The sequence below is a fragment of the Athene noctua genome, chromosome 18 (assembly GCF_965140245.1).
Source record: "Athene noctua chromosome 18, bAthNoc1.hap1.1, whole genome shotgun sequence".
Classification (NCBI taxonomy): domain Eukaryota; kingdom Metazoa; phylum Chordata; class Aves; order Strigiformes; family Strigidae; genus Athene; species Athene noctua.
The window spans coordinates 11775163-11800301 of record NC_134054.1 but is presented as its reverse complement, the minus strand read 5'-3'; the positions used below and the strand labels follow the sequence as shown (position 1 = coordinate 11800301).

The window sequence follows — 25139 nt, the reverse complement described above, 5'->3', positions numbered from 1 at the left end:
TTACTCAAATAAAAATGTCTTTTTGCACATCACTGTAACATAAGCTGCTTGAGGTTGTCGTGAAGGATGGTATCCTTAACATCACGGAAAACTAGCCGGATGTTTTCTGTGTTAATAGCAGTGGTGAAGTGGTGGTAGAGGGGCTTCTGCTGCTGGTCCCGGCGTTTAGTACGAAAACAATCCACCAGGAATTTTTGGACATCTGTTAAGCAGTGGGGATCCCCTTCAAATTCTGGAAAATAGTCTTTGATGCTCACTTTTTGTACTTTTTCCTCAAGCAAGTCCGTCTTGTTTAAGAAGAGAATGATTGAGACGTTGCTGAAAACCCGGTTATTGACTATTGTTTCAAAAATGTTCAGGGATTCCGTAAGGCGATTTGTTTGTCGATCCTCCATAAGCACTTGGTCAAATTCACTCGAGGAAACAAGGAAGAGTATTGATGTGACACTGTCGAAACATTCGAACCAACGTTTCCGTTCTGACCTTTGGCCACCTACATCAACCATTTTGAAAGGAACATTTTTTATTTCAAAGTCGTACTCATGAATCCCTTTTGTGGGTCTTCGTGCCAGCAGTATATCTTGCTGTGAGGGAAGATAATCCTAAAAAAAAAATAAAAAAAATAAAGGAGAATTTGCCGATTAGGATACAAGTCACAGGCATGGTGATCACAGCCAACTTGCAATTGAGAGAAAAGCTTGCACGAGATTTTGAATAAACATACACATGTATGCACATTCATATGCATACACTGAAGCATTTTGGAAAGATCTAGAGTCTAAATCGGGAAACGCACCCAATATGAAATCAAAACATGTGCCCCAGAGTACTGAAGCTTTCCATTTGCCACATGCAAGGATCCATAACCAACATGAGAGATGTACCATCAATTCCTCACATGCCCTTTTCCCTCATTCTGGGTGACTTTATGCTTCATTCATCCTCTTCCCACAAAGCTGTTGTCTGCCAACACCGCAATGCAGCAAGTGGGGTCTAAAACAGGTTTCTCAAATCAGTAACCATGGTAGTATCTCATTCTGACTCGGGGCACTCGGTTCCTCCTGTGTTCTTGCGGATACTGCACAACTGCTTCCAGAAAAATGAGCTGCTCCTCTAAGTACTTAAGGCAATCAATTATGCCAGAAAAGCAAAACCTAAGCAACTTCCTGTGTTTGTGCCATAGACCTTCTGCATCCAGCTCTATCGGTCCAAGAAGTCACTTCTGTCAGCTGCGTGCCACACCTGGGAGCTCACACAGCCCCATCTGGTCCAAAACATTCTGTGCAATTGGTAAAGAGAAGGGGGCTGAGGACAGCAGCCCCTTCGCAGCGGCACAGCCCAGGAGGGACCCAAGACAGCTGTACCCAGAAGTTCTCCCCAACCTGCCTTTATTCCCAGAATTAAATAGGCAGTGTAAGTGGTTTTTTACTATTTTTTTTGACTGTTACATGAGCAGTCATCATCAACGGATGCAGATGCTAACAGGAAGAGGAATTATTAGTCAGCTTTTGACAGCATGAAATTCAAGACTTGTATTGGGGATTTCTTCATTTGTAGAATTACCCTTTCACATATGGTCCAAGCCTTTCTGCTATTTAAAAACTGCATCTATAAGAGCAGCTGGCTGAGGCAGAAGTTTAAAGCTTTGTTTTTCACTTGTTATGGAAACCCTTACATTTTCCAGCATTTCTCACAACTTCAAAGAGAGTGACTGAGGCTTCAGAGTTGGAATTTTAGTCTCCTCTTAGTGAAGGATCTATGATCTTCCTTTGACAGTGCCAGTTACCAGGCTTGGAGCTTTTATAAAGATGTCAAAGACCACAGTCCAGAAAGTCTGATTCAACTAGTAAGCTGGGGTGGAGGGAACAAATACACAACTACATGGCTATTTAAATACTAGTATTCCAACTATAAGGCTACTGGGAAAGTATGCTCCACAGAAAGCAATTTTTAAAATCATGAAGTGAGTGTAATGTTCCAAAAACTCACAGATCACTTTGCTTTACTGTGTAAGCTCAGAAGTGAAACCAGCTAGAGAAACACTGTTTCATTTGAACTCCCGGGTTTCTTTATTCGAGCAGCCCATGACTAAGGTACTGATTTTTATCATGGCACGAATTACAAAGCAGCTCTCTGAAGCACAGGCTCCCCACCCTGCACTTTTTGCTGTAGTACTATTACACATCCAAAACCTGCACCACCTAAATCTGCAGGAAAGTTGAATAGCTAGGGCAGCACTATGTTCTCTCCAAAATGAGTGACAGACATGTGCTGCCACCCCCTTGTCTGATTAAAAAGAAGCAACTTTAAAGGGTAGTAAGATTTCTCTCTTTATTGGTTAAATTTATCTTGGGTCCTTTCTACCAGAAACTGTTTGAGAGGGAGAACAGTCAGAGGAACAGAGCAACGACTCTATCAAATGTCACTGGGCACATGTGAAGGGATTTTGAGTAAATCTGACTGTTAACATTTAGGCAAGAGAATGTTGCAGGTTCAACGCTTATTCCATCTCTCAAACTTCTGTTATTTAAAAAGTTAGTCTCAAGTTCTCAGAACAAAACCAGATAGTCTTAGGAAAGCTCAGGAGTGACTGAAGTTAAAAGCAGTGAATAAATATAATCAATTAATATAATAGGCAAAGCCATATATAACTTCAATATTGAAACGAGAGCACAAAGCAAACTCTTCTGGGAGTTGGCCTGTAATGTTTATTCAGTAAAGCTTTCAAGAACAAGGAGCTTATCCCTAGAATTCCTGACAAATTCTCTCTCGAGTATTACTCATTTAAAATTCCTTCCATGCTTGCAACCACAAATAAAGTGCTTTCAAGTTCTACACGCACAGAAGACCTACCATGTTTTATACCAAATAATGGCTACTCTGATGTAACAGTCTGCAAATGAGTGTGCTGGAAGTCAAGTGCTTGGGATACAGCCATCGTCTGGCTACAGGAAACGAGATACAACTCCTAAGAAATCTCCCAGTATTTCAGTTATCTTTCTGAAGGATGATTAGGTTTTCTCCCCCATGCCCAGATCCTTGAGATACCAGCAGCTTGCCTCTGCAGCAGCTCTGAACAAGCCCCGTTCTCACTGTTGATCCCATTCTCTGCATCTGAAGACTCCAGAATTAGGTGAGTTATTTTCCTTGGACAGCACTGTTATTTAAGCTCTCCTTTTCTACACTTTACCCAAATCTTCCATGTTGATTGTTTTCTTTCTCACCTTCTTCCATTTTGGGGTTTTGTTTTTGGAGAGGGGGTTTGTTGGGTTTTTGTTTTATTTTCTGTGCAGCTCTTCCCAAGGATATACATTGATACTGACTTGGAACATGTGCTTTCTTCCCGAATTATCTCCTTCCTCAAATTCACTAATCTGTTTTCTTTCTACAGGACTTCTTTTGGTTATCAGGTAGCTCCTTTTGGCTATCACATCACTGTTTGTTTAGTTAAAATGAGAATTTAAGGCATGAACAAGATCCAATCACAACATGGAAAGCCATGTCTCTCTATGAGATATTTTGAATACGTATAGTCTGCACTGGCAGTTGAAATAACAACAAACAGTTGCAAGGAATCTGGCAGATCCCACGTTGCCAGCCAGCTACTCCTATTTTGCTGATCTGATTAAATCTGAACATTAAGTTCTTTTCCCTACACACTGTTATCATTAGCTCCCTTTTGGCAAGAGACACATGAATCTCAGGTCTCTCTGTTTACAAGTAATTTAGTTGCAGGCCAGCCCAGTTGTATCAGATAACAGATAAGAACAGTAAAATACTTATATAATACAGTTTGGGGTAATAATCATTAGACAAATCTTGCATATAGATAAGAATAAACCAGAAGAACCTATCAAATCTTTTGCTCAGTAACAAAACTTAGCACTTTTCTCACAAAGACTTAAAATTTTCTGTAACAGCAGATCTTGAAGAGTCCCTCTCTATCTCAACACCATTTGGTCTAACTTTAAACTGGAAAAGCTGTAATTCAGAGCTCAGCGTTCCCACAGCAACATCAGACCTACAATAAGAGTGTGTGCATATACAAAAATATAAAACCACTAGTGACTTCAAGTTTGATGTTTTAATCAAAGAATGGACAAAGGTTTAGAAGGCTTCTAAGTAAAGAACTTTGAAAAGAAGTTGTAAAAAAATCTTTACCCAAATATATGTAAAAGTGTGTGTGGGGAAAAAAATAAAATAACCAAGGACCTTCAAAACTAAAGTGACATTGGATTCACAGACCATGAGAAATCCACCATCAGGAGAAGGTTTAGCAGTTCATTAAAGTGAGCGCAGATCTGGTACTGCCTTAGAACTCAAGATCAAATCAATTCAGAGAGTGAGTGCTGGCGTTCTCAAGCAAGGTATCCGGGAAGCGTATGCATTCTGCAAGATGATCACCAGCGCTCTAGTCAGAAAAATGACAGTTCAAAGCACAAAAACAGTCTGGCTTAAAATTAAATTTTTATCTGTTAAAGAAAAATGAAATTAAGCATGATGTAACAGGACTCAATTGAAGTGGTTTGGATTCCTTCATCATTTGTTAGCCACCAGCTGGAAGTGACCGTGGAGAAACTGTCTCCCCATGGAGTTCAAGCTGACATTCCATTTTAAAGGCAGGTTTTTTTTCCACATGCCATTTCTGCAATACACAACTAACGAGTATCGGCATACAACTTCATTATTCGAGCAGTAACCAACATTTTTATCAAAAAGTATTCCACAGAACTTTCAGCTTTTCCCCCAGAGAAAACAGACTTTATACCGTATCTCTTTATTTTAAAGTTGCTACTACAGAAAGGTACCACTGACTTGTGCACTGATTTAAATTACTGTTCCTAACTGGGTACGTAAAACCAAAATCAGCCATTTTTGTGTATCAATTAGTGTTGAAGTGCTACTTTAACAGTCTTCCAACTGGACAAGCATTTGCAACTTGGTTTTTGTTCCATTTCTACAGAAGTTCTATTTCCAGAAAGTCTCTTGGCCCTTGCATTGCCCTGTGTTTTTGACATGTCAGTGATGAACTGCTGAGATAATGGGACAAAGTTAACTAAAGTTATGTGAGCAGACACTAATTACATTTCATCTGTTTAAAACCCAGAGATCACAAAGACTACTTAAAACTCAAGACTGAAAAAAGAACTTACTTGTTCTCCAAGTTTATCCAAGTTGTCCAAGAAATACTTTACAGATTCCCCCTGAAAACAAAGCAAATGGTTATTTAAATAGGCTGCACACTTGATCCCAATAGTTTACATTCTGAAGTCCAGTTAATTTACCAGAATCTAGATTTAAGTGTTGCAAGCTTTAATCACCACCATTTTTTAAAGCAGCTATCCTAAGAACAAAACTATTTTTATTTTTAGGCCAGTTAATATTTAATCTTAGAAGCATAGGTAAGGCACATTTCTAACAGTTAAATTCTCTCCAAGTTTAGAATTGCTAAATAAATCCTAAAGTAGTATCCACAGGAAGTACTAACTAAGCAACCACACCTTCATTATGAAAACATACGTTTAATTCTTCTAACCCTTTGAAGAGCCTGCACATACAGGCATTCAGGTGCTGGAATTAATCGCTGGAGATAAATTAATTTATAACTAACTGCATTGCCATACAATCCCATTCAAACCCTGAGCACAGCAAATGACTAAGCAGAAGAGAGGATAAGAAACCACAACAGATGAAGCATTTTACTCAAGTTTCCTATCAGAGATGAAGTTGGAGAAGAACTCCTTACTCTGGGAGTAAGGAACAGAGCTCTGCACTGACACACTCCATGATTTCACAGGTTGCTTATGGATTCAAGCCATCACTGTCCTTGCAAACAGCATCTATAGTTTTTAATCCCTCCAAATAATGCAGAACTAAAGATTTTTTTATTGTAAGCCTGAACTACAGCCAACTCTCCAGAACTCCATTAGGGTGGCTAGGATTAAGGGAAAACTCTTACAAGGATGCTGCTGAACCCGAGTTCACTTGCAATGGGTAATGTACTGACTGAATTTATTGAAAAGGAAAGTAGTACCTTTTTAAGATTCTTGGCATTATCTCAGAAGCAGAAACATGCTTCTTTTTGAAAGCTCTTGATTACCAAGCTGTAACTTATTTACTTTATAGTAAATATAGAAAAGAAACCATCTGTGTTTTCACTCTGAGGATGGAAGAGCAAGAATTCTGACTGAATTTTCTTGATGAGAAATTCAGGAAGCATCCAAGGCTGGGGTGACTACATCTAAACCAGATGGGTGAATTAGGACAGGAGTTACACCCTGATAATGACTTCCCCTCACTTAAATTTGAACTCTGCAAACTTATCTAGGAAGAATATCAAACCTCAGTATTAAACTGTGTCATCTAAGCAGCAACAAAGTAGGGTAGGGTAAGTAACAGTCCAAAAAGATTTCTGGCAGCCACATGAGCCAGGCACCTTTGCAAGTTTTTCAGGTACTAAAAAAAAAAGTTACATAACACGAGTAGATACTGCACCTTTTAAGTGTGCAATTTGAACAACATCTAATTGGCAAAGACAGGGATTCTGGTTGAAACATGCCTTGTGCTCGACACACCTGCAGGGAAGGAGTCCGACACAGTTCTACCACCTTATTTTACTTTCTGTTTGGCTTAATGTTACCCATTTTCTTTAGGGTGACAAACCGCAGCTGTTACACTAACCATTTTAAAGCCTGGTGGCACACAACAGCAACTGCTTGCAACGACAGCAGTATTTTACACCTATATCTTTTTCAGCACTTCGGAAATCCCTTCTAGCCTCAATCCTGTAAGGGAAGTATGAGGAAGAGCATTCCTATTTCACAGAAAATAAAACCGCACAACCTTGATGCACAAATCCATCAAGCTTCCCAAGCGGGAGTAACAGGATCAGAACTTAGACCTTCCCAATACTAAGACCACTATCTGTAGCTGAATATTAAGACAAAATAAAGTTTAAGGTCAGACTTAATTTCTTTTTTAGGTCCTAGTAGGAGCTGACAACCCTCCCTCCCCCACAGGACTATGTACAAATCAGCCAGATTTCAGACTCATTAAGCGGAGGTATTTATTCGAGCATACCCAGGTCTCAGAAGCTGTAAGTATGCATGTGTGTGTGCACGCATATATTTTAATCCGAGCTCTTTTTTATACTACTTACAGCAATGCCTACTCCCTAAAGCAGCATTAACTCCCCAGTACTGGAACGCATGAGTTACTACCTCTCCTTTAAGTCCCAGGGCTTACTGCTACTGCAATGGACTGAGCAGTTGGAGCAGACAAGTAAGCCACAGCCTGTAAAGGTCACAAAACACCCCCAGAGGCAGCTTCCCAAAAGAGGGGATTTCCTGAAAACACGAATGCGAAATACATCGGCCTGCAACAACAAACTAGACGTGTGCTCTAGAGCCAACAGTAAAGTAACTGCCAGAAAGCACACCAGAAGACTGCTTAGCTTGCGAGGCTGTCACGTATCAAAGACAACGGCAGACAAATATCAAGGTGGCCATTCTGAAACTTGGGACATTAAACCATAAAAGCTATCAGTTACAAGCATAATACAGTTAATAAAGCAGTGACATATTTTCCCTCCTCCAAATCTCTGGCTCAGTCACTGGGTTCTCCCTTATGAAAATCTATTCAGATAACTGACACACCAAGCGAGTGCCGTCAACATAACTCTGTATTTAAGGATGAAAGTTGTTCAGTCACTGGCTTTTATCAATTTATATGGCATCAAGAACTTAGTAATAGCTTCAAACTCATCATCTGTTCTTCCATCACATTCCATACACCCCTCCATATCCCACAGCTACAAGTCAGTGCCTTGACTAGTGGTAATTTTCCATCTGACCCGGACATTTTCATGCGAGCAGGCCAAGCTCTAACTACAGATACTCTTGAACAGCCAACTACCACAACTAACGATTGTTATCAGAATGCATGACTGCAGAACTAAAGAGTTTTAAATAAGCTTCAAAAAAGCAGCATTACAATGCAATCAAGCAAGACTTCCAATCCTTTTCCAAAGGGGTGAATCTATGTATTTTATGCAATAATGAAGAGAAACTCACTGAAAAACCCATCACACAACAACTAAGGAAAGCCTTAATGCCAGCAATTGTTAAAACTGAGTGAGAAAACGACTTAGTCACAACGCAGTATGAGAGCAGCTCCAGAGACAGCTCCTATGTTCGGCTGTTTTTCCTTGGTATTAGATACAGAACTAGATCTCACTGTCAATCAATGACAGTGGCTATATTTAAACGGCTGTATTCAACAGACAGTGGTCACATTCTAAAATTTCCCTTTAGACAAACCGTAAACTCTGGTTTACCTGAGATGACTAGCAAAAAGAAAGCGGGTTTCCCCGCTCTGCCTGACTAACTCCAGTGTGGCTCACCCCTGCCACGTGGCTGCTGCAGCAGTCAGGCTGCTGCCACCATGCCACAAAGAAGCCACGCCAAGGGCAAAACCAAGAGGAGACTGAGAAACTGGAGGATCTGCCCCTGTTAAAAATCTCTATAGTTCTCCATTGCACGCCTGTTGTCTTCACACCCATGTTCTGCGAGCACATACAGTGGGAATTTAAAATTAAAGATCTAGTTAAAAAAATACAGCGACACAAAGGTCTTAAATTAGTCACAGGTAAACTTTTGTGTTGGTTTTTTTCCCCTTTTAAATGCAGGCAAACCATTTAAAGTAATTTTTACAGTTGAGCAGTTCTGAACTACAAACTTCTGAAGTGTGGTTGAAGGTTACCAACGAGTTGTTACGCTGCAGGAACCGGACCAAGCCTCGCTCATCCGCTACCTGCTTCCTTCTCAACTTAAAGCACAGGCCCAAAGACCCCAATAGAAGTGACAGAGTCAAAGACAGGCTTGAGCACATTTCTCATATGCATGCTGACATACTGCAATAAAGCAAACTTGTTAAACACACACCGATACAACAAAACGAACAGCCTACGTTAGCTTCAAAGAGCTTCCAGTGTTCGGTGACTGTGCTTTTGCTCTTTTAATACAGTATTAAAATGAATCAGAATATCAGATTTTAAGCAATCCCTTTGATTGCTTGTAGAAGATGCCCTTTTTTGTTCTGATGGAATATACACATCTCAGCTGCAGCCCTTCAGCCTCCTCCCGATTCAGAAATGCATGTAAACCACAGGAAGTTGCCTGTTAAATAACTTTATTCATAACTGTCAAGTATTCCATTTTCAGAAAGGTTTGATTCAAAACAGCTTGTGTGCTTCCTGGAGTCTTACAATCCTTACTGAAGAAAACCAAACCAAGTCACTGCATCGTGAACATCCAAGTGATTCACAAAAAACCCACAGCTAAATCGTATTCTTATCAAGGTATTCCATGTTACAACAACAGCTTCTCTTACAACACTGCATTTATTTTAACTAGTCTTGCTCAGGCCTGGACAATGAGATATCTCAAGTTTTATGTAAGGCACGCTTTCTCCAAAGGCAGGATTACAGCACATATTGGTCATGTACCTATAAGAGAATAGTGTATTGTAGCTGCTCGTGTGGTCTTCTGAAGTAAACCAGAGCAGTTATCTTTTATAAACAAAACATGGCACAGAGGAAGATTACTGTCTAAAATGTTGCTAGTTAGTGCCTAAAGCAAAGTAACCACAAAAATATTTTTGGGGAGGGAAAAAAAAAAAAAAAAGACTACATGAAATACACAACAGATGAACACATCTTTTAAACCCAGGAAGTGGCACCAATTTATTTGGTTTCCATGAAAACAGTGTCAGCAACCTAAATATGATTTGTTGAAACCTCAGCATAGCCAAATGGCTTTTTAGCTGTTCTAGGGCAACACAGACACTACATTTTTTCCAAGAGCAATCACTTAAAAAAAAAAAGAAAGAAAATCCATCAAATAGATTTAGTCATCACAAGGTTGAAAGAAATAAACGTACAGTTTATCAAACCATCTATGTTTGGCTGCAAGTTCAGTGGAACATACTGAACCGACAAGACTTATTAAGTATCTGAAATAATAAATCAGATATTTAAAGAAAATAGGAGATATAACTTAGTAACTCTACATTAGAATTATAGAAACCACCAAACATTTCCTCTTCATGACCGTACTTGAATTTCGGAGAAAATATAAACAAAAATTTCCTACTTTTTAAAATAAAAAACCCAAGCAAACAAAACCAACAACAAAAGGGTTTTTTTAAAGCCTACTTTATAGTAAGAACAGGTAAATACAATGTTTTTAGGTTGGCATGTACATGCCTAAATTGACATACAAACCAAACCATCCATAACACGGGAAAAGCAGCTGGAAGAAAGATGAAGGAGGAATAATCAGAGCCTTTAAATTCTTCATCTTACAACACCCTAATAATCCTTATAGCGTACACTTCACTATGTACAGTTCTTTTCTGTCAGGTTTAATCCAGATAAATCTATAGCTGAGGATTTTGACACAGAATCCAGAGAAAATAATCTCTAACCTGTATTTTCTTGACACCCCGCCCCTAGCTGATTCAAAAGACGACTTGACTGCAAATCAATACTGCTGCTACTGATGTTTCACCAGATGTCTTCTGAAATTTCCGAAATAAAATGGAGAGATAACTAATGGAGATATGTTTTAGTCAAATCAATGCAGATTTCCTAGTGGGAGAGGCAGCAGAGAGCACTAGAACCTCCTCTCCCCGCACGCAAACGAGGGATGTCCACAACATTACACAAAAGAGGCAGATGATCCAGATGATACATTTGTGCCGTGAATGCACTGAGCACTGATTATATTATTGAGCTCAAATCCACAATTGTCTTTATGGTTAGACCAGTGGAAGTTGAACCAAGTCTTATGTTGAGAAATTGAATTGGTTTGGTTTCCTTTACCAGCCTCAGACTTGGAGGTAAATAAAATAATCTTGGTTCCTTCACAGTTTTCAGGTTTCTACAAATTAAATTCTCTCACCGGTCACTCCTCCCAGTGCTTTCTAATGAGGATTCCTCTTTCCAACGTGCCCCAGTCAACAGAAGAGGACAAAACCGCTACACATTCACACCTATAACTTCTTTATTCAAGGAACTAAATTTAAAAAACAGATACTGTCCCTATTTAATAGCAGCAATTCAACAACTTGCTTGGTATCTCCTAAGGTGAGGGGAAACAATTTGTTTCCCAATTGCTACTCCTATGCTCTAAGGCTTGATACAGTGCTCTCTGTTTAAGCAGCAAGTTTATTAGCAGTGTTCTGGGAGTTTCCAATAAGCATATACAATAACTAATTTTTAATAAGGGTGCTAAAGGTATTTAGAGTAAAGTGTCGAGGCAGGCAACAGTATATTTACTCACCAAACTGCAAGTCTGGGTCAAAATATTTGAGAGTGTGCTAACACAAAACACATTTCCTGGAGAGATGTACGTTTCCTTTCTCTAAGTGTTAATTATGGCCAAAGTTATGTTAAAACCAGCATCAACTGCCACTCCTGCCAAAACAAAGCAGTCCCCATTTATGCCCACACGAGCATTATCGTAGCCACATGCAGACCAGCCAACTGCTCCCTGTTAAAATAATCCTCCCCCCTCCCGAAGAAGGGAGGGCAAACTGCTTTAAAATGGCACTGCTGCCAGGGGAAGCATTAATGGACCAGCCTTAAAAGGCCTAAAGCACAGATACCATACGTCAGGATCAGACATTTCAGGTTCTCCGACCTTCTTTATCTCCAGCTCAACCATTCAAATAGTCATTTAAATCTGATCTGCCCATTTTCAAAGATCGATTTTAAGTACATTTGAGATTAATTGCCGCTTCTTTGTAAGACTGGAGAGTTTCAGACAGAGGCTACATTTGCTTACACAGGAGTATAAAATAATCCTGTTCTCCACCAGAACGTCACAAATGCGTCACTTACCTCGGAGAGCTCTACCCTACTTCCTCTTTTCAGAACTCACTGCGCTGAGGAAGTGCTATCTGCCTTTTTTTTCAAAGCAATCAGAACTGCATCACGCGGTGTAGAAGCGACACCTGACTTGCATTTGGCCACACAAACTGAGTATCTGTCCTTAAAAAAGGAAGGGTTGAAGTCCTGACTCACAGAAGTGATCTTCTGTAAAACCTTTTGGTAGCAGAGTGGAATTTATCTTCAGAACAGCCAGATCACGCTGGGTGGAGGGTGCTCAAAAGCACCAAGAAAGGCAGGAGTTACACTGTTTATTTCATGACTGACATTTTTATCTTGCATAATGGCATTAACAAAGAAAGGTGAAGGGGCTTAAGAAAGGTTTTAACCCAATAATATCCCTTTAATCTATTATCCCCTCTTTACTGTGTAATCCAATTAATCCGTAATTCTCAAAAATGGGGATAACAAGTGGAGGCAGACAGAGCATGCCAACCGCAGCTCCTGCATTCCGCTACCCGCCAGCATCTGCAAGCTGCCGGGTACCCAGGAGTATCTGCTGTGCCTGCCCTACCAAACAGCTGGAGTGAAAGAAGGGAGGTAAGCCAAGCCAAGCAAGTCAGTCTCGAACTAAATATTCCAAATAAGGCTCCAGTATCAGCTCTTTCTCCTTCTTGCACTCACTTCAGTGCCGCACTACCCTTCCAAGCGCCTCATTCACTTACACAATTCAGACTCGGATTTTCTCCCATCAGTACGGCATCTCCATGGTTTCAGATGGAACATGCTATCCCAATTAACCACATGAAGACATGATCAAGCACTAAGAAGAACTTAATCTGCATACTAGTATACCACAGAGCAAACTGCTGCAGTTTTGAATTACTTTCCTAAGAGGGAAGAAATCCAATTTCATTTTTCTTAGCTAGGTGTTCCTCCCCTCTCCTGAAGAGAGGCTATAACTGCCAGATTCTTAACAAAACTTGCCTAAAAATATGAAAATTCACTACAGCTTTCAGGCATGAAACAGCATTCCATTAAAGCCTACAGAACTACAACTTTTTCCACGCAAGGCACTCTGTTATCATATTTCTAACTAATTCTGAAAGACTACTTGGAAACCACTATGTGCCATATTGTATAAACAACTGAGAATTTTAAGAAACTGCATAGCTCTGACTTGCATGAAGAGTTTGTACAGCTCCAGAACAAAACCCAAAAGTCTGCTGAGACTCTTTCCCACAGTTAAAAATCCTAGGAATAAACAGCATTTACCCTGGCATGTCATTTCCCTCAGGATCACCAATGCTTCCAAATAGGAAGCTGTCGTGGTTTAAGACCAAAAGGCAACTGAGCACCATGAAGGTACAAACTAAACACCTCACAAAAGCAAACTCAAATCTACTACAGCCCCTTGTAGAGATCAGAGCCAGGTCAGGAAATGCAATAAATGGCATATGGGACACTACACATGCAGAACCAGAGCATCTAACGAAGAAGAACAGAGATTAATCCATGAAGGCAAATTAGGATATGCTGTGCACAGATCAGGTGCACTTTCTTTCTTCAAAGATGTTTTACTCTCTCCCTTAGTAGGTATTTACAATCCAAACTCCTCTTCCAGAAAGATTACTTTAAGAAAGACACCGACACTTTGCAAAATATTTTCAAATTTCATTGACGAAAGAAATTGTCCAAGTCACGGCACACACTCAGACCTAGAAGTAATACGAACACATGCACTGACCAAGACGAAACAGCCACCTCCCAATTACTATTTACACTCTGGAAAGCATCTATATAAACTTCAGATGTTTTGCACACAAAACAGACTGGAACCAGACTGTAAACACTGCTCTTCTTTCAGTGCACTGACCCACTGGCTCCATGACTTCATGTGTTTGCAACTCAAACTGCATTTAATCTAACACTGAAGCAGCAGTGAGTCTGCAAATCTGCCATCCATCATTTAGAGCGTTACTTGCTTCCAAGTTGTACAAGACCAGTAAAGGCTCCCAAAAACATGACAAATATTTGGCATGTGAAAACATCTCAGCGCTAAAACAGGCCATATTGAACTTTTAAGATGCTCAAAAAGCCCATTATTGCATACACTGTAAACTAAATCACAACATTTCAAAAGCAGAACTTTAAACTAGATACCAGTGCGTGCACTGATGCATCCCTAGGATTCGGTTTTAAAGTACATTTGGTTCCTATTTCAGCCTCATGAGAAATCCAGATGACCAAATGCTTTTTAGTTCCTTCCTCTGCCTCAATTAGCAGAATCCATTTCAATTAGGTTCTGGTATTTCTGTTTGCAAACGGCGACATACTAATGTATCAGTTCTTGTTACAAGCTCTGACAAGATTCAGTGGTAATTTACTAGGTCTTGTGAAAGATCTACATGGATCATTAGATGAATGTTAGTGTTTTTAAAAATTAGTAAAAGCTGTGTCTAAAGCACTGAAAAGAACAGTAAAGCACATAAAACTCCCTAAAGAGCAGCAACATCTAAGAGGCTGCAAACATTTCACATCACTTGCAGAATTTCACACTAGAAATGAAGTAAAAATAGAAGAACTAGAAATTACTAACTATGTAACTGCTTGCTAGTGACAACAGTTAAAGGTCCCAATACCACCCACCTGTAAAATTTTACATCACTCTGCCCTGAGGGTTTTGTTTGTTTTTTTTTTTTAAACGCATTATTTTGTGTAGATATTTTGAATTACAGATGGTGTCAACGCACTGCGTTTTCTTGCCTGGAAATTCTGCATCCTCTTTATTTGGTCACCAGCAGGTGATCAAACGCCATCATGTGCCTGGTGAGAAGCTCTCCCAGGCAGCCTGCCGAGATTCCCGTTGGTTTGTTTAAAATTATTTCTCCAGCATCGTTAAACAAAGGAAAAAGATACAGAAACTCATGTGTGATTACACATTCCTGTACTTCTCATCCATAAAAAGAATTTGGGGTCTTCTCACCTCCTTGGTTAAGTCACTGAAGAGGAGCATGATATTTCACTTATTTTAACTGAGGAGACTGAAGTCCTGGGAAAACATCTAAGGCATGAATGACCATGACGGAGAAGCGTGCAGCATGGTACAGTGACTTAAGTGCTGCAAAAGGCAGCCCACTGTTTATTACAGTCCAAAAGTTTTCTTCCCTGAAAGAGTTGAAGTTGTCAGTTATTGTAATGATAAAGAATTCGGGGTGTCTTCCATATTTAAAATTGCTCAACTTTCCCAGCTGTATTACCTGATGTTTATTGTTAATGTAGACATGCAAGACATTGGAAATAATTTAGGGCCGCCTTTAGCTGCTGACACAGTCTAAAATGCCTCCTTTATTCACCATTTAAATTCTACCTGTCAAACTACTTTGGTTGTAGAGTATAAGGGGTGGAGTATAAGAGTTAGTCTCCAGGATTATCCAGAGATTTTTATTTGGATTAAATATATTCAGTGTTTGAGGCTGCTAAGTTAACTAATACTATGTTCTATGATTCATTTATTCACCTTTAAGATACAAAGGCTTCATATTCCAGAGCAATGCAAGATACCACCTGGTGTCAGCTAGACTCCATCAGCACCATCAGTAAGACAGCCTGCTGTTCTGCAAGAGGGCAGGCTCTGCACCTCCCAAATGTCTCAACTGATCTGTGAGAAATTTAGATACTTACCAAAAAAAAGACAAAAAAAACACCAGTAGACACAACACTGGTATGTAGACTCCCATGCTTTCTATGTGAGACACTGGTATAGTTATTATCTTGCCTTTCTTACGTAAGAAAGTCAGCTGCGCTTGTGTTTTCTCACATTTTCTAGACCAACTTCCTCAGATACCCCAAGCCCAAGTTTCCCTACCACTCTGCTGGTTCTGCGTAAGAAGTACAGCATGAACTCAGAACATATAAATAGCATTTATCATTAACTGAAGTTTAGGTCAATAAAGACCACTAGAACAGTCAACCAAATATAAGTGTAATATGTGCCCAGTGAGAACAGACTTAAGTAGCTTCTAAGGTTGAAGTCTTGTTACAGTAAGCTCAAACTAGGGAACAGCAGCACAAATCAACACTGCCCCTGGCATCGCACCTTAATCCTAAAGGATCCCTGATTTACATATGAAAAAGATCACTCCATATTCTTTGCCTCAGGTGCAAAATTAATTTCACCTATATAGATGGAAGATCACAGCTGCATTCATACCACATGTTTTGCCAGCATGGAGATTTGCTGACAGCTATGAATACTGGGACTCCTGTCCTGTAGATCAGGCTTCTATTTAGTAAGTCATTTCTAAATGGACAGAGAACAGCACAGCCACTGCCACATTTAAATTCTGCAAAATAATGTAGTGGGAGTATTCTACAGGCACTAACATGCAGTTTCTTGCAGGTTAGTAGCCAGCAAGGAAATGGGCTCTGAATGAAAGCAGCAAAAGCTGATCTAACACATTTGCAACAATTTAGAAAAATCTGCTGAGAACAGGTTCACACATTGGAGATGTGTGAAAGGCTGAGAAAGTCTCTTCCTCTGAAGCCTTAAGAGGTTGTTGGCATGCACAGCATATTCAGAAGAGCACTTACATTTTACCTTTATTTAATCAAGGCTCAGTTTTAGAAATCCAAATTTTTGCAGAAAGCCAGTCTTCCTTTAGTCTTCTGCAACAAAACGCTTAGGAAACCAAGGCACACGATTATCAACACGACAGAGCTTGTTCAAGACAGAGTATGTGTAAGAACACATCACACTGCTCCCACACTGTATCGTGAAAGTCTGCATTTTAAAAGCAGTGGTTCCCCATAAGCAGGTATCTGGAGAGTCTGAATTAAGAATTCCATCCTCAGAGGTTGCACTGAAACCACACAGAAAAGATATGCTGGAAGAAGCTAAGTGTAGAGCACAAGACTCCAAAAAGTTGCTCGCATTCTTAGTTGGAAGACAACTTGTCATGCTTCTGTCTGGCACGTGTGTGCTGGGATAACACATCCACATCAAGACAGCTCCCACTGAAAGACCTCTCAATTCAGAGCCACATCTGTGCTTAAAAATAATAGTATAAAAAAACCCACCTATTTTTAAAAAAAGTAACATTCAGAAAAAACTATGGCAAAGATGTTCTTCAGTAAAACCAGACCAGCTTGCACTACAACATCCGTTGGCCAATACAAGACCACTCCTCTCCAAAGACTTCAGTATTTTACTGCCAGCAAGAAAAGTCAGGAAAGGAAGAATGGTGGAAAGGGAGAAGGGCAGTCCCAGAAACAGCCTTTCAAGGCACAGGAACTCACAGAGGCTGAGAGAAAAATCCTAATCCCAATTTGGAAAATGATTAAAAAAATGGCACTTTGTGCTACATGACTATGAAAGTTCACCTGGAGATCATTCAGCTCAACTAAAATATTACAGTCAATCCCCATCACCAAGGCACTGGCATACATATTGAAGGGTTTCTGGCCACAAACCAAGAATAAGGAAACTCAAGCCTCCTTATTGTTTGACTCTGTGTTAATCCCTACATGGAGCCTTATTAATACAAACTCAAAGCCAGCATTATCTTGTCATTGGGGCAGGAAAAACAGCAAATCCTCAAGAACTCCGAGTCTTTTCTGAGGATGTGAATGACTCATTTTTAAGTATAAATCTGTAAAGCACTTTTGTTTCCATAGCTATAGCAACAATCTTCGATAAATCCTTTTCACATGAAGGCTGAAGATGGCAAGTAGCTCTAATCTTTTCAAGGGTTTCAAGGAATCATGCTCACTGCACACATGCTATCCTATGATTTGATGTTTGGCATACCTATTGATTGGGGAAAGAGGGGAAAAATAGTTCATAACTCAACACATACAAAGTAGCAGCTTTTTGTTTTTCCCCACAAAAATTAAGTAATATAAAGTGTAATTACAGGAATGTATTTAAATAAAGTAATTCTGAATTATATCATTAAGTGCCCAAATAGTCAATGCACATGTTTACAGAAATGCTGGGTGATTGAATCACATTATCCATGAAGAAGATTCTTCTATCAGCCTGAGAAACTTTCTACTGACAGTTTATGCACTCAAGCACGTCCTAGTAGGAGCATCACTGACACACTTCAAGCAGAAAGAGAGCAGGACAACCGGACCCACAATCCCAGAACCAAAGAGAGATCTGGGAAAGGGAGGGAGGGAAAGATATCTCTAACCCCCAACTTAGGGGTGTGAGGAGGCTGCAGAACAGAAAATAATCTTTTTCCAGGTTCTGTGCTCATGACTTCAGACAGATGCTGAAGCACTGACCTCAGAATTGTTTCATAAGATGGGCATCCACACCTGAGAAGGAGGAAGACCTCAACATCTGGCAACCTAGTCTGGCTTCAAACACAACCGACCTCCACAGGATCTCTACTCTATAATCAAGCACATTTCAAGGACGTGCTGCCTCTGCACCTGAAAGAGTAGTAAATCTTGCTGATACTTTGCAGTGGTCATTTGAAGACTCATTATTTCCGGTAGATCTAACTGAATGTTCTCACCTGTACGACAGCCCCACTAATAGTCAGAGACAGAACCCAGAAAAGCCCAACTAGAGTAAGATAAAAGTACAGTCCTCCAATAAACTGGACACTCTCTAAAAAACACTACTCTGCAACATAAAAATGCTAAAGAGAAGCTGCAGCTAAACTAGCAGCTGAACTTCAAGCTGAACACGCCTTTTCCTGTCTTCTATAATCTGATCTAGCACTTGCAGACATGTCACAGAAGTAAACAGGATCCAGAGGTAAATGCATATGCTATCCTCCTTACTGTATCCTCTGTGTCTGCAGTTGTACGCAAACGAGGACAGAATAAAGTGTCATCACTGCCCCTGCGCATTGCATTAAAAAAAAAACCACCTCTCCAACATTGGGTGTAATTTGCAAGTAGAGCAAAAAGTATTTATCTGAAGATCAACACTTGCTGGTAGCAAACATCCAAACCCACCCAAAAGTTATCTTTAACAGGAACAAATCTTTAACACGTTCAAAGCTTATCATGCATCTGAGCAACTCTGCTCTCATCCCGCTTTTCCATTCTCAGAGAATTAGCAGACTCCTGGAGTTTGCTTTGGAAGGCTTCTCTGTTAACGACTCTCACAGCAAATTCAAGAAAGGCAAGTTCACAGCAAATGCACTGAAGCGAGAGGCAGCGTACAACGGTACTCTCACTCAGAAGCACTTTCCTTGGTGTTACCAGACACGCAGCACCAGCACTAGACACTCCTCAGCTGCCAGTGCCTCAAAGCAAATTTCAGTGAGAACAGCAAACCTTTACAACCACATAATTGAATAGCTCACAAGTATAAAGACTAGGAAACGTCTAATTAAATCAGTTTGCATGGTGTAAAATTAAGATAACGGGTATGTTTCTCCAAGTCATTTCAGGAGATTTTTACCGGAAATCAACTTGCCATGAGAAATCTGAAATGTAAATTAGATGACAGAAAGCGTATGGCTGATTCAAACTAACTATAATTAATCCACGTCAGCCATCTGACTCGAGGCTGTAGGAGAAACAAAGTCGGTAGATGATGGAGAGAAAGCTAGAGGATGACCAGAATCTTAAACATAAACTGCAGGAAGCGACTAAGCTACAGATCCTAAATAGTCTTCAGTCATTCGGGTGATAGTTCCACTAACACGGCTGACTTCAGTTTGTAATAAAATTTGAGGGCTTATAATATTAACCGCCTGAGAAGTATTGAAGTGGCATACACTGCACTAAGCTGTAATTACCTCTTTCCAGTTTTAAAGCACTACACAAGCGTGAACTAATGAATTTTCATAAATACTTTTGTTAGTGACCAGAAGGCACCTATTTTTATACCAAGGAAAATAAATCATATCGACTATCCCCATGATCACTTAAGATAACAAAATGAGGAAGGACACTCCAGTGAACTAGGCATGGAAATGCTGATTTCTAATTCCATTAAAATACAACCAAGTTCTGGTTTTTGCCCTCTCATGCTGCTATAAAAAGACCAAATTGTTTCTTTAGGCTTATGGTGTCATCTCTCGAATTGTGAAAGATGGTGGAAAAAAATGAAAAAAGCAGGAACAGCTCACTGATCTCTCATAATTGTGTGTATATATATATATGTATGTTTTAACTACATACATTCAGAAACTTTAATCTTAAACCCTCTTTCTCTGTACTTTCTATCTGTCTGAGCTACAAATGGCTTCTAGAACTACACACTCTTGCTTCCTTTCCTCCAGAATTTCTATGTAAATTCTGACATTTTTTACTCCTTATCCATCACTGCTCTGTTCTTCATTTGCCCCCTTCTACCTTTGCCCCAAACTGTCCCGTTCCCATGATAAACAATACTTTCTCAGCATTCCTGCCTGTGCTCTCTTAATATGAACCATGTTTTTCAGTGCAGTGTCAAACACGATCCGGTGAAAAAAGTTAAATTCCCTCAACAGTTTGAAAAGAAGTTAGAGCATACACAGGCAAATAATATTCTTCTACCATGCTCAGTCCCTGCATTTTACTTTTTTTTTTTTTTTTTTTAAATGTCACTTTTTTTCCTCTCTCTTACTCATCTAATCATTGCTGGTATCTCTCCTTTCATTACATTTTTTGCCACAAGCAGTTGAACTGGAAGTAGAACAGTATTTTTCCCCTTATCCCCCACTCTACAACACTAACAATTTTTAGGCTTGAATCTTTACTTCAGAAGTCAGTACTTGACACAACCGAACTGTCTGCGTCTCTTCCAACTTCCCCTGGCTCTACCTCCTGACTCGGGTACGCCCGTCACTCCCTCCTTAACCATCTGTGTCTTCCTTCCATATTACAGCACGTTTCTAAACTCTCTGAACACTCTTGTACAAAGCTTGTCAGCAGGTATGACGGAAATGGGTACTGCTTTCAGGAGTTTTCCACCATTCTGCTGCCCACATGGAGCTCTGTCATAACTTAAGCTGGAAGCTTATCGGGGTAAAACAGAGACTTCACACTTGGCCAGCACTGATCACACTGCTTGCACTCAATATAGTGACATCATTCCGCCCCCCCCCCCCCCCCCCCTAATGTTTATAACTTGGCATAAATATCTCAGGCTGAGATTTTGAAAGGATTTGGGAAATAAAACAATGTAAGTATAAACTGAGCAGTTACCTTACTTTCAGAAATTAGTATTAGGACAGCAGTCAACTATTAAGAGCACTTAAAAAAAAAAACATTCTCGAGTTCTGCCTAAAACACAACATGATCCATATATATTTTTGCAGAGAATCTTACACAGATTTCCAAAAGAAAGAAACAGCTTTTTTTGTCCTGTCATATTCAGAAGAACACAGTCTTCAAATCCTACTCAAAGTGAAACTGCACATGCTTCAGTTATGGAAAGAACCTACTTCTCAGAGACTCAAGACGACAGAATAATAATAGCTCCCTTTGCCTTTGCTACTTAGCCTGAAGTCACTAAACATGCTTAATCAAAGATGAAACAATTTTATTTAACTGATTCTGAAACAGATCACTCCATCACAGCCATTACGACACTAGAAGTCACATCAGCACCAGAAGAGGACCTTGGGTATAGCAGAGCAATTACCCTTTTATGAGCACTCTGAAGGCAAAATACAAGGAGCAACAGGTCTCCTTAGAAACTTATTTACATAGCTCAGAACTAGGCTGGGCAGGTGATAGGCTACTCCAGCACCTGCCCATCCTGCAATCTGAAAACATTCCATGATCAGGGCAATACATATTTATAGAGTATTTACACAACCTATTTAAGTCAGAGCATGATTACACAACTATTCATAATAGCTCAACAGGAGACATCATCAGCTATTGTTCAGATTCACACTAACACAAAGGTTATTTTTAAGACATAAAAACACAAAGCCATTTAGGTTTAAGAGACCTACAAAACCAGATTTAATCTATTTTAAGGTTCTTGACCCCTGCAAAACCCCATGCCACTGGCATTTACTACACAAGTCTGTGAACTAATAAACAGCAAATTTAACTTAAATTCTTTGTTTCCTTTTGCAGCATTTGCATGGAAATGGAATGAAGGGACTTCAGCTGTCACAGTTAAAGGTCCAGCTCAAGAATCAAGCCATGTTTCTTTTTCCTTTCCAACCCACTATTGAATTGTATACTCCATCTCAACACCACTATTAAATTGTATACTCCATCTTCAGCTGAGAACTTCAATATAACAAATCTCATTACATGAGTATTAACACAGACATTCAAAATTAAACAGGAAGTATACAAAGGGAATGTTTGCTAGATTGCTCAAATTGGAATAGAGAAGGGAGTGGTTTTTAAATTCTTCTCATTAACCCATGCATATCTTTTTTTAAAAATCACATTATTATTATTATTAAGTCTTCCTTTACTGCAAACTGTTTTTTTGTTTTGGTTTGTTTTTTTAAGTCGATGCACTTAACAAAAGGTGGAAATAATTATATGGTAAAAACACTACACAGGTACTAGCTTTGTTACAAAACATTAAAGCCCTCTACACCTCAGCTTTCTCACATATGAAATGAGGACAATTATGTCAGCAGCTCTTTATTATTCTCGTTTTTAAAAAAAGGCAGGGAGGAGGAAGGAGCTAAATGCATCTGTTTGCAATACCACAGTGTAGCAGTCTACTATTGAAAAACGCTTAAGCTCCATAAGGAGGTCGGCTTGATCAGTGTTTTATGGAAAAGCAACACAGAAACAAGAATCATTCGCGCTCAATTAAAAACACTGAAACACAAATCTTACCAGCTGGAACTCTCTGCGCCTGTCGTACGCGTGCTGGATACCACTATCCGCCCATAGAGCTCTTATGGCTGGAAGGTACTGTAAAAAAACTGCCGTCTCCACCATGCCTTGCACCACCGTGACTGACCGAGTATCAAAAGCCATCATCGTATCTCCATTGCTCTGGTTAGCAGGATCTCCCCAAGGGATATGAAGTTTCTCTCTGGCATCTACGAGGACTCTCACACCTTTAACAACATGAAAGGGCATCGCAATTAGAGTTTCTCAGCATCTACTGTTTCACTAGCCTACAAATCTGCAAGGTTTCAAACAATGCACTTACTCTGTACAGTCAAAGCTCAGTAGGACTATCCACCCAGCAGCAAATCAGAAAGTTTCTGAAAAACTGACTCAAAGCCCTACATTTTCAGGTGATATCAAAACTTGCTGTCAGAAAAACAGAGCCATGCTCAACAGTATAATATCCATGGTACACCTTAAACTATTGAAAAAGTGCTATTTTTAATTACTAAATCCCCAAGCTGTGCTACCAAGCAAACTCTTTTACCCAGGACGAATACAAGACAAACGAAGTCTATTTAAAAGCTTATTTCAGAATATTGTCAAACCATCTGATGGCTTCTTTTAAGGTTCCCTAGTTTTTGAATTCTCATGAACTTGGCATTTAGTTATATCAAACTGTAGAGACTATCACCGCCTTTATCATTTTCAGAGATATGAAGACAATATTTACTAAAATCATAACACTTTCTAAAAAGTATGTTTTTACTGCTTAAGCGCAGGAGTTGTATCAACCTAAAGACTTCTCCGCATTTTTTTTGTTGTTGTTTTGGTAAACATTCTCTAGGAGAAACAGAGTATTTTAAACTTCTCTTATTAAGGACTTTAAAAAACCCACATTGTACTCATACCGATAAGAAAAACGCAGGGAAATGAATTCTAGCACTAAATTTACTGATGAAAAAACAAAAAGAAAAAAGAAAAGTCCAGAAATAAGCAACTGTAAAGGCATGGGGAGAGGTATAAGGAAATTAAGATATAGTAACAAATGACTATAACACCATACTTGTCCAATGCCAAAGTATTTTTCAAGCTTCACTCTCTGCACAATTTTTCTATCTGTCAAAAGCTGTGACTGCAGGAAAGCAGCCTCCAAAAAAAGATCTGCAGTTCCTACGTGTATACTTTCACAGAGTAGGAAGTACCTTACTTTCTTTATGAACTATCACCTGGTCAACCTACATGCCCGTGATTTCTACTGCCTTGCTATTTATAGCTTTTCCAGGCTTGATTCATAAACAGTTTTTTAAAAGAATTCTCTTTAAGAATCACTGGACCCCAGCCCCCTTCGAAAGCAGGGCTGACGTCTGACGTTTTGCTGTTTTGAGAAACTTAGTTAAGCCTTTGTCCAACTATTACACAGTCCAAACCGAAAATGTGACGAGCAGTTTCAATAAGAGAGAGAAAAGAAATAAGGATGACAGGAGTCAAATCCAGAGCCCGCTCCTAAACCATGTGTGGAGGTTTTGGCACCGCGTCTATGAACATCGCCTCTGCTTGCGGGTTTCTGTTGATTGATGTGTCAGACCCGTTTCCAACGCGATGGCAGCGTTGCTTCCAGTGAAGCGAAGCGCAGAGAGCGCTTCCTCCCCGGACACAGGACACGTCTCATCCTCACGCACTTTCAGGTGCATCTTCCCCCCATCCATTATCACTCATTACTGCGATCGCGTTTCCAGGAAATGGCAAAGCCGGGGACCTTACGGACTGAAACCGCTGCTCCCACGGCAAGAGCCGCAGCCGCCCTCCGCAGCACGGCGGGCCGCACCCGGGCCAGCGCCCGCCGTGGGGGATGCCCCGTCACGGCGGGGGTGACACCCCGCGGGCGCGGAGGCTGCTCCCCGACGCCGGCAACGCGGGGCCGATCGTCCTCGGCCGGAGGAAGGTTGAGACGCCCAAAACGAAACCGCCCGACGGTGCGAGAGGGGACAACGACCCCGCGGCTCCCACCGGCCCGAGGGACCCCCCCCGCCCCCGCCCCGAGGCCGCCACTCCCCCGCCCCTCCCCGGCCGGGCCGGGCCCCCGCAGGCCGCCGGCCCGGTGCCTCACGGGGCGGGCCGGCCCCGCCGCCGCCGCTCACCCACCCTTAATCACGTTGCTGTAGATGGTGGCGCGGAACTCCTCGCGGGCCGCCCTGTCCCAGTCCTGCCCGTGGATGATCCGCATCTGCTTGAGGAAGGTGGACTTGCCGCTCTCGCCCGCGCCCAGCAGCAGGATCTTGACGAGGCGCTTCACGTACGTCTTCTCGCGGTTGAGGCACTTGTCGATCTCCTTGGACTTGCGCTGCTGCTCGGCCTCGCCGCTGGTAAGCAGGCAGCCGGGGAAGCAGCCCGACAGCACGGAGCGCGACGGCAGGAAGTCCGCCATCTTAGCGAGCACTGCCAGCGAGGGGAGCGGCCGCCCGGCCCGGCCCGC

General features: G+C 40.7%; 1 protein-coding gene across 2 annotated transcripts; it reads right to left on the bottom strand.

Annotated features, from left to right (window-relative positions):
* On the bottom strand, positions 1-25139 carry GNA13 (G protein subunit alpha 13). Of its 2 annotated transcripts, XM_074921800.1 has the most exons (4): positions 24809-25139; positions 22664-22890; positions 5154-5204; positions 1-602 (listed from the first exon to the last, which is right to left on the bottom strand). In XM_074921800.1, the coding sequence occupies exons 1-4, from the start codon at positions 25089-25091 to the stop codon at positions 30-32; spliced, it is 1134 nt and encodes a 377-aa protein (XP_074777901.1). In that variant the 5' UTR covers positions 25092-25139; the 3' UTR covers positions 1-29. The 2 variants fall into 2 exon arrangements, with proteins under 2 accessions (XP_074777901.1, XP_074777902.1); XM_074921801.1 differs by lacking the exon at positions 5154-5204.

Coding starts and splice junctions, on each gene's coding strand:
- GNA13 (XM_074921800.1), bottom strand. CDS start 25,091: ATGGCGGACTTCCTGCCGTCGCGCTCCGTGCTGTCGGGCTGCTTCCCC. Junction 5,205..22,663: donor GGCGCAGAGAGTTCCAGCTG/GTAAGATTTGTG, acceptor CTTTGTTTTCAG/GGGGAATCTGTAAAGTATTT. Junction 603..5,153: donor TGGATAAACTTGGAGAACAA/GTAAGTTCTTTT, acceptor TTTTTTTTTTAG/GATTATCTTCCCTCACAGCA.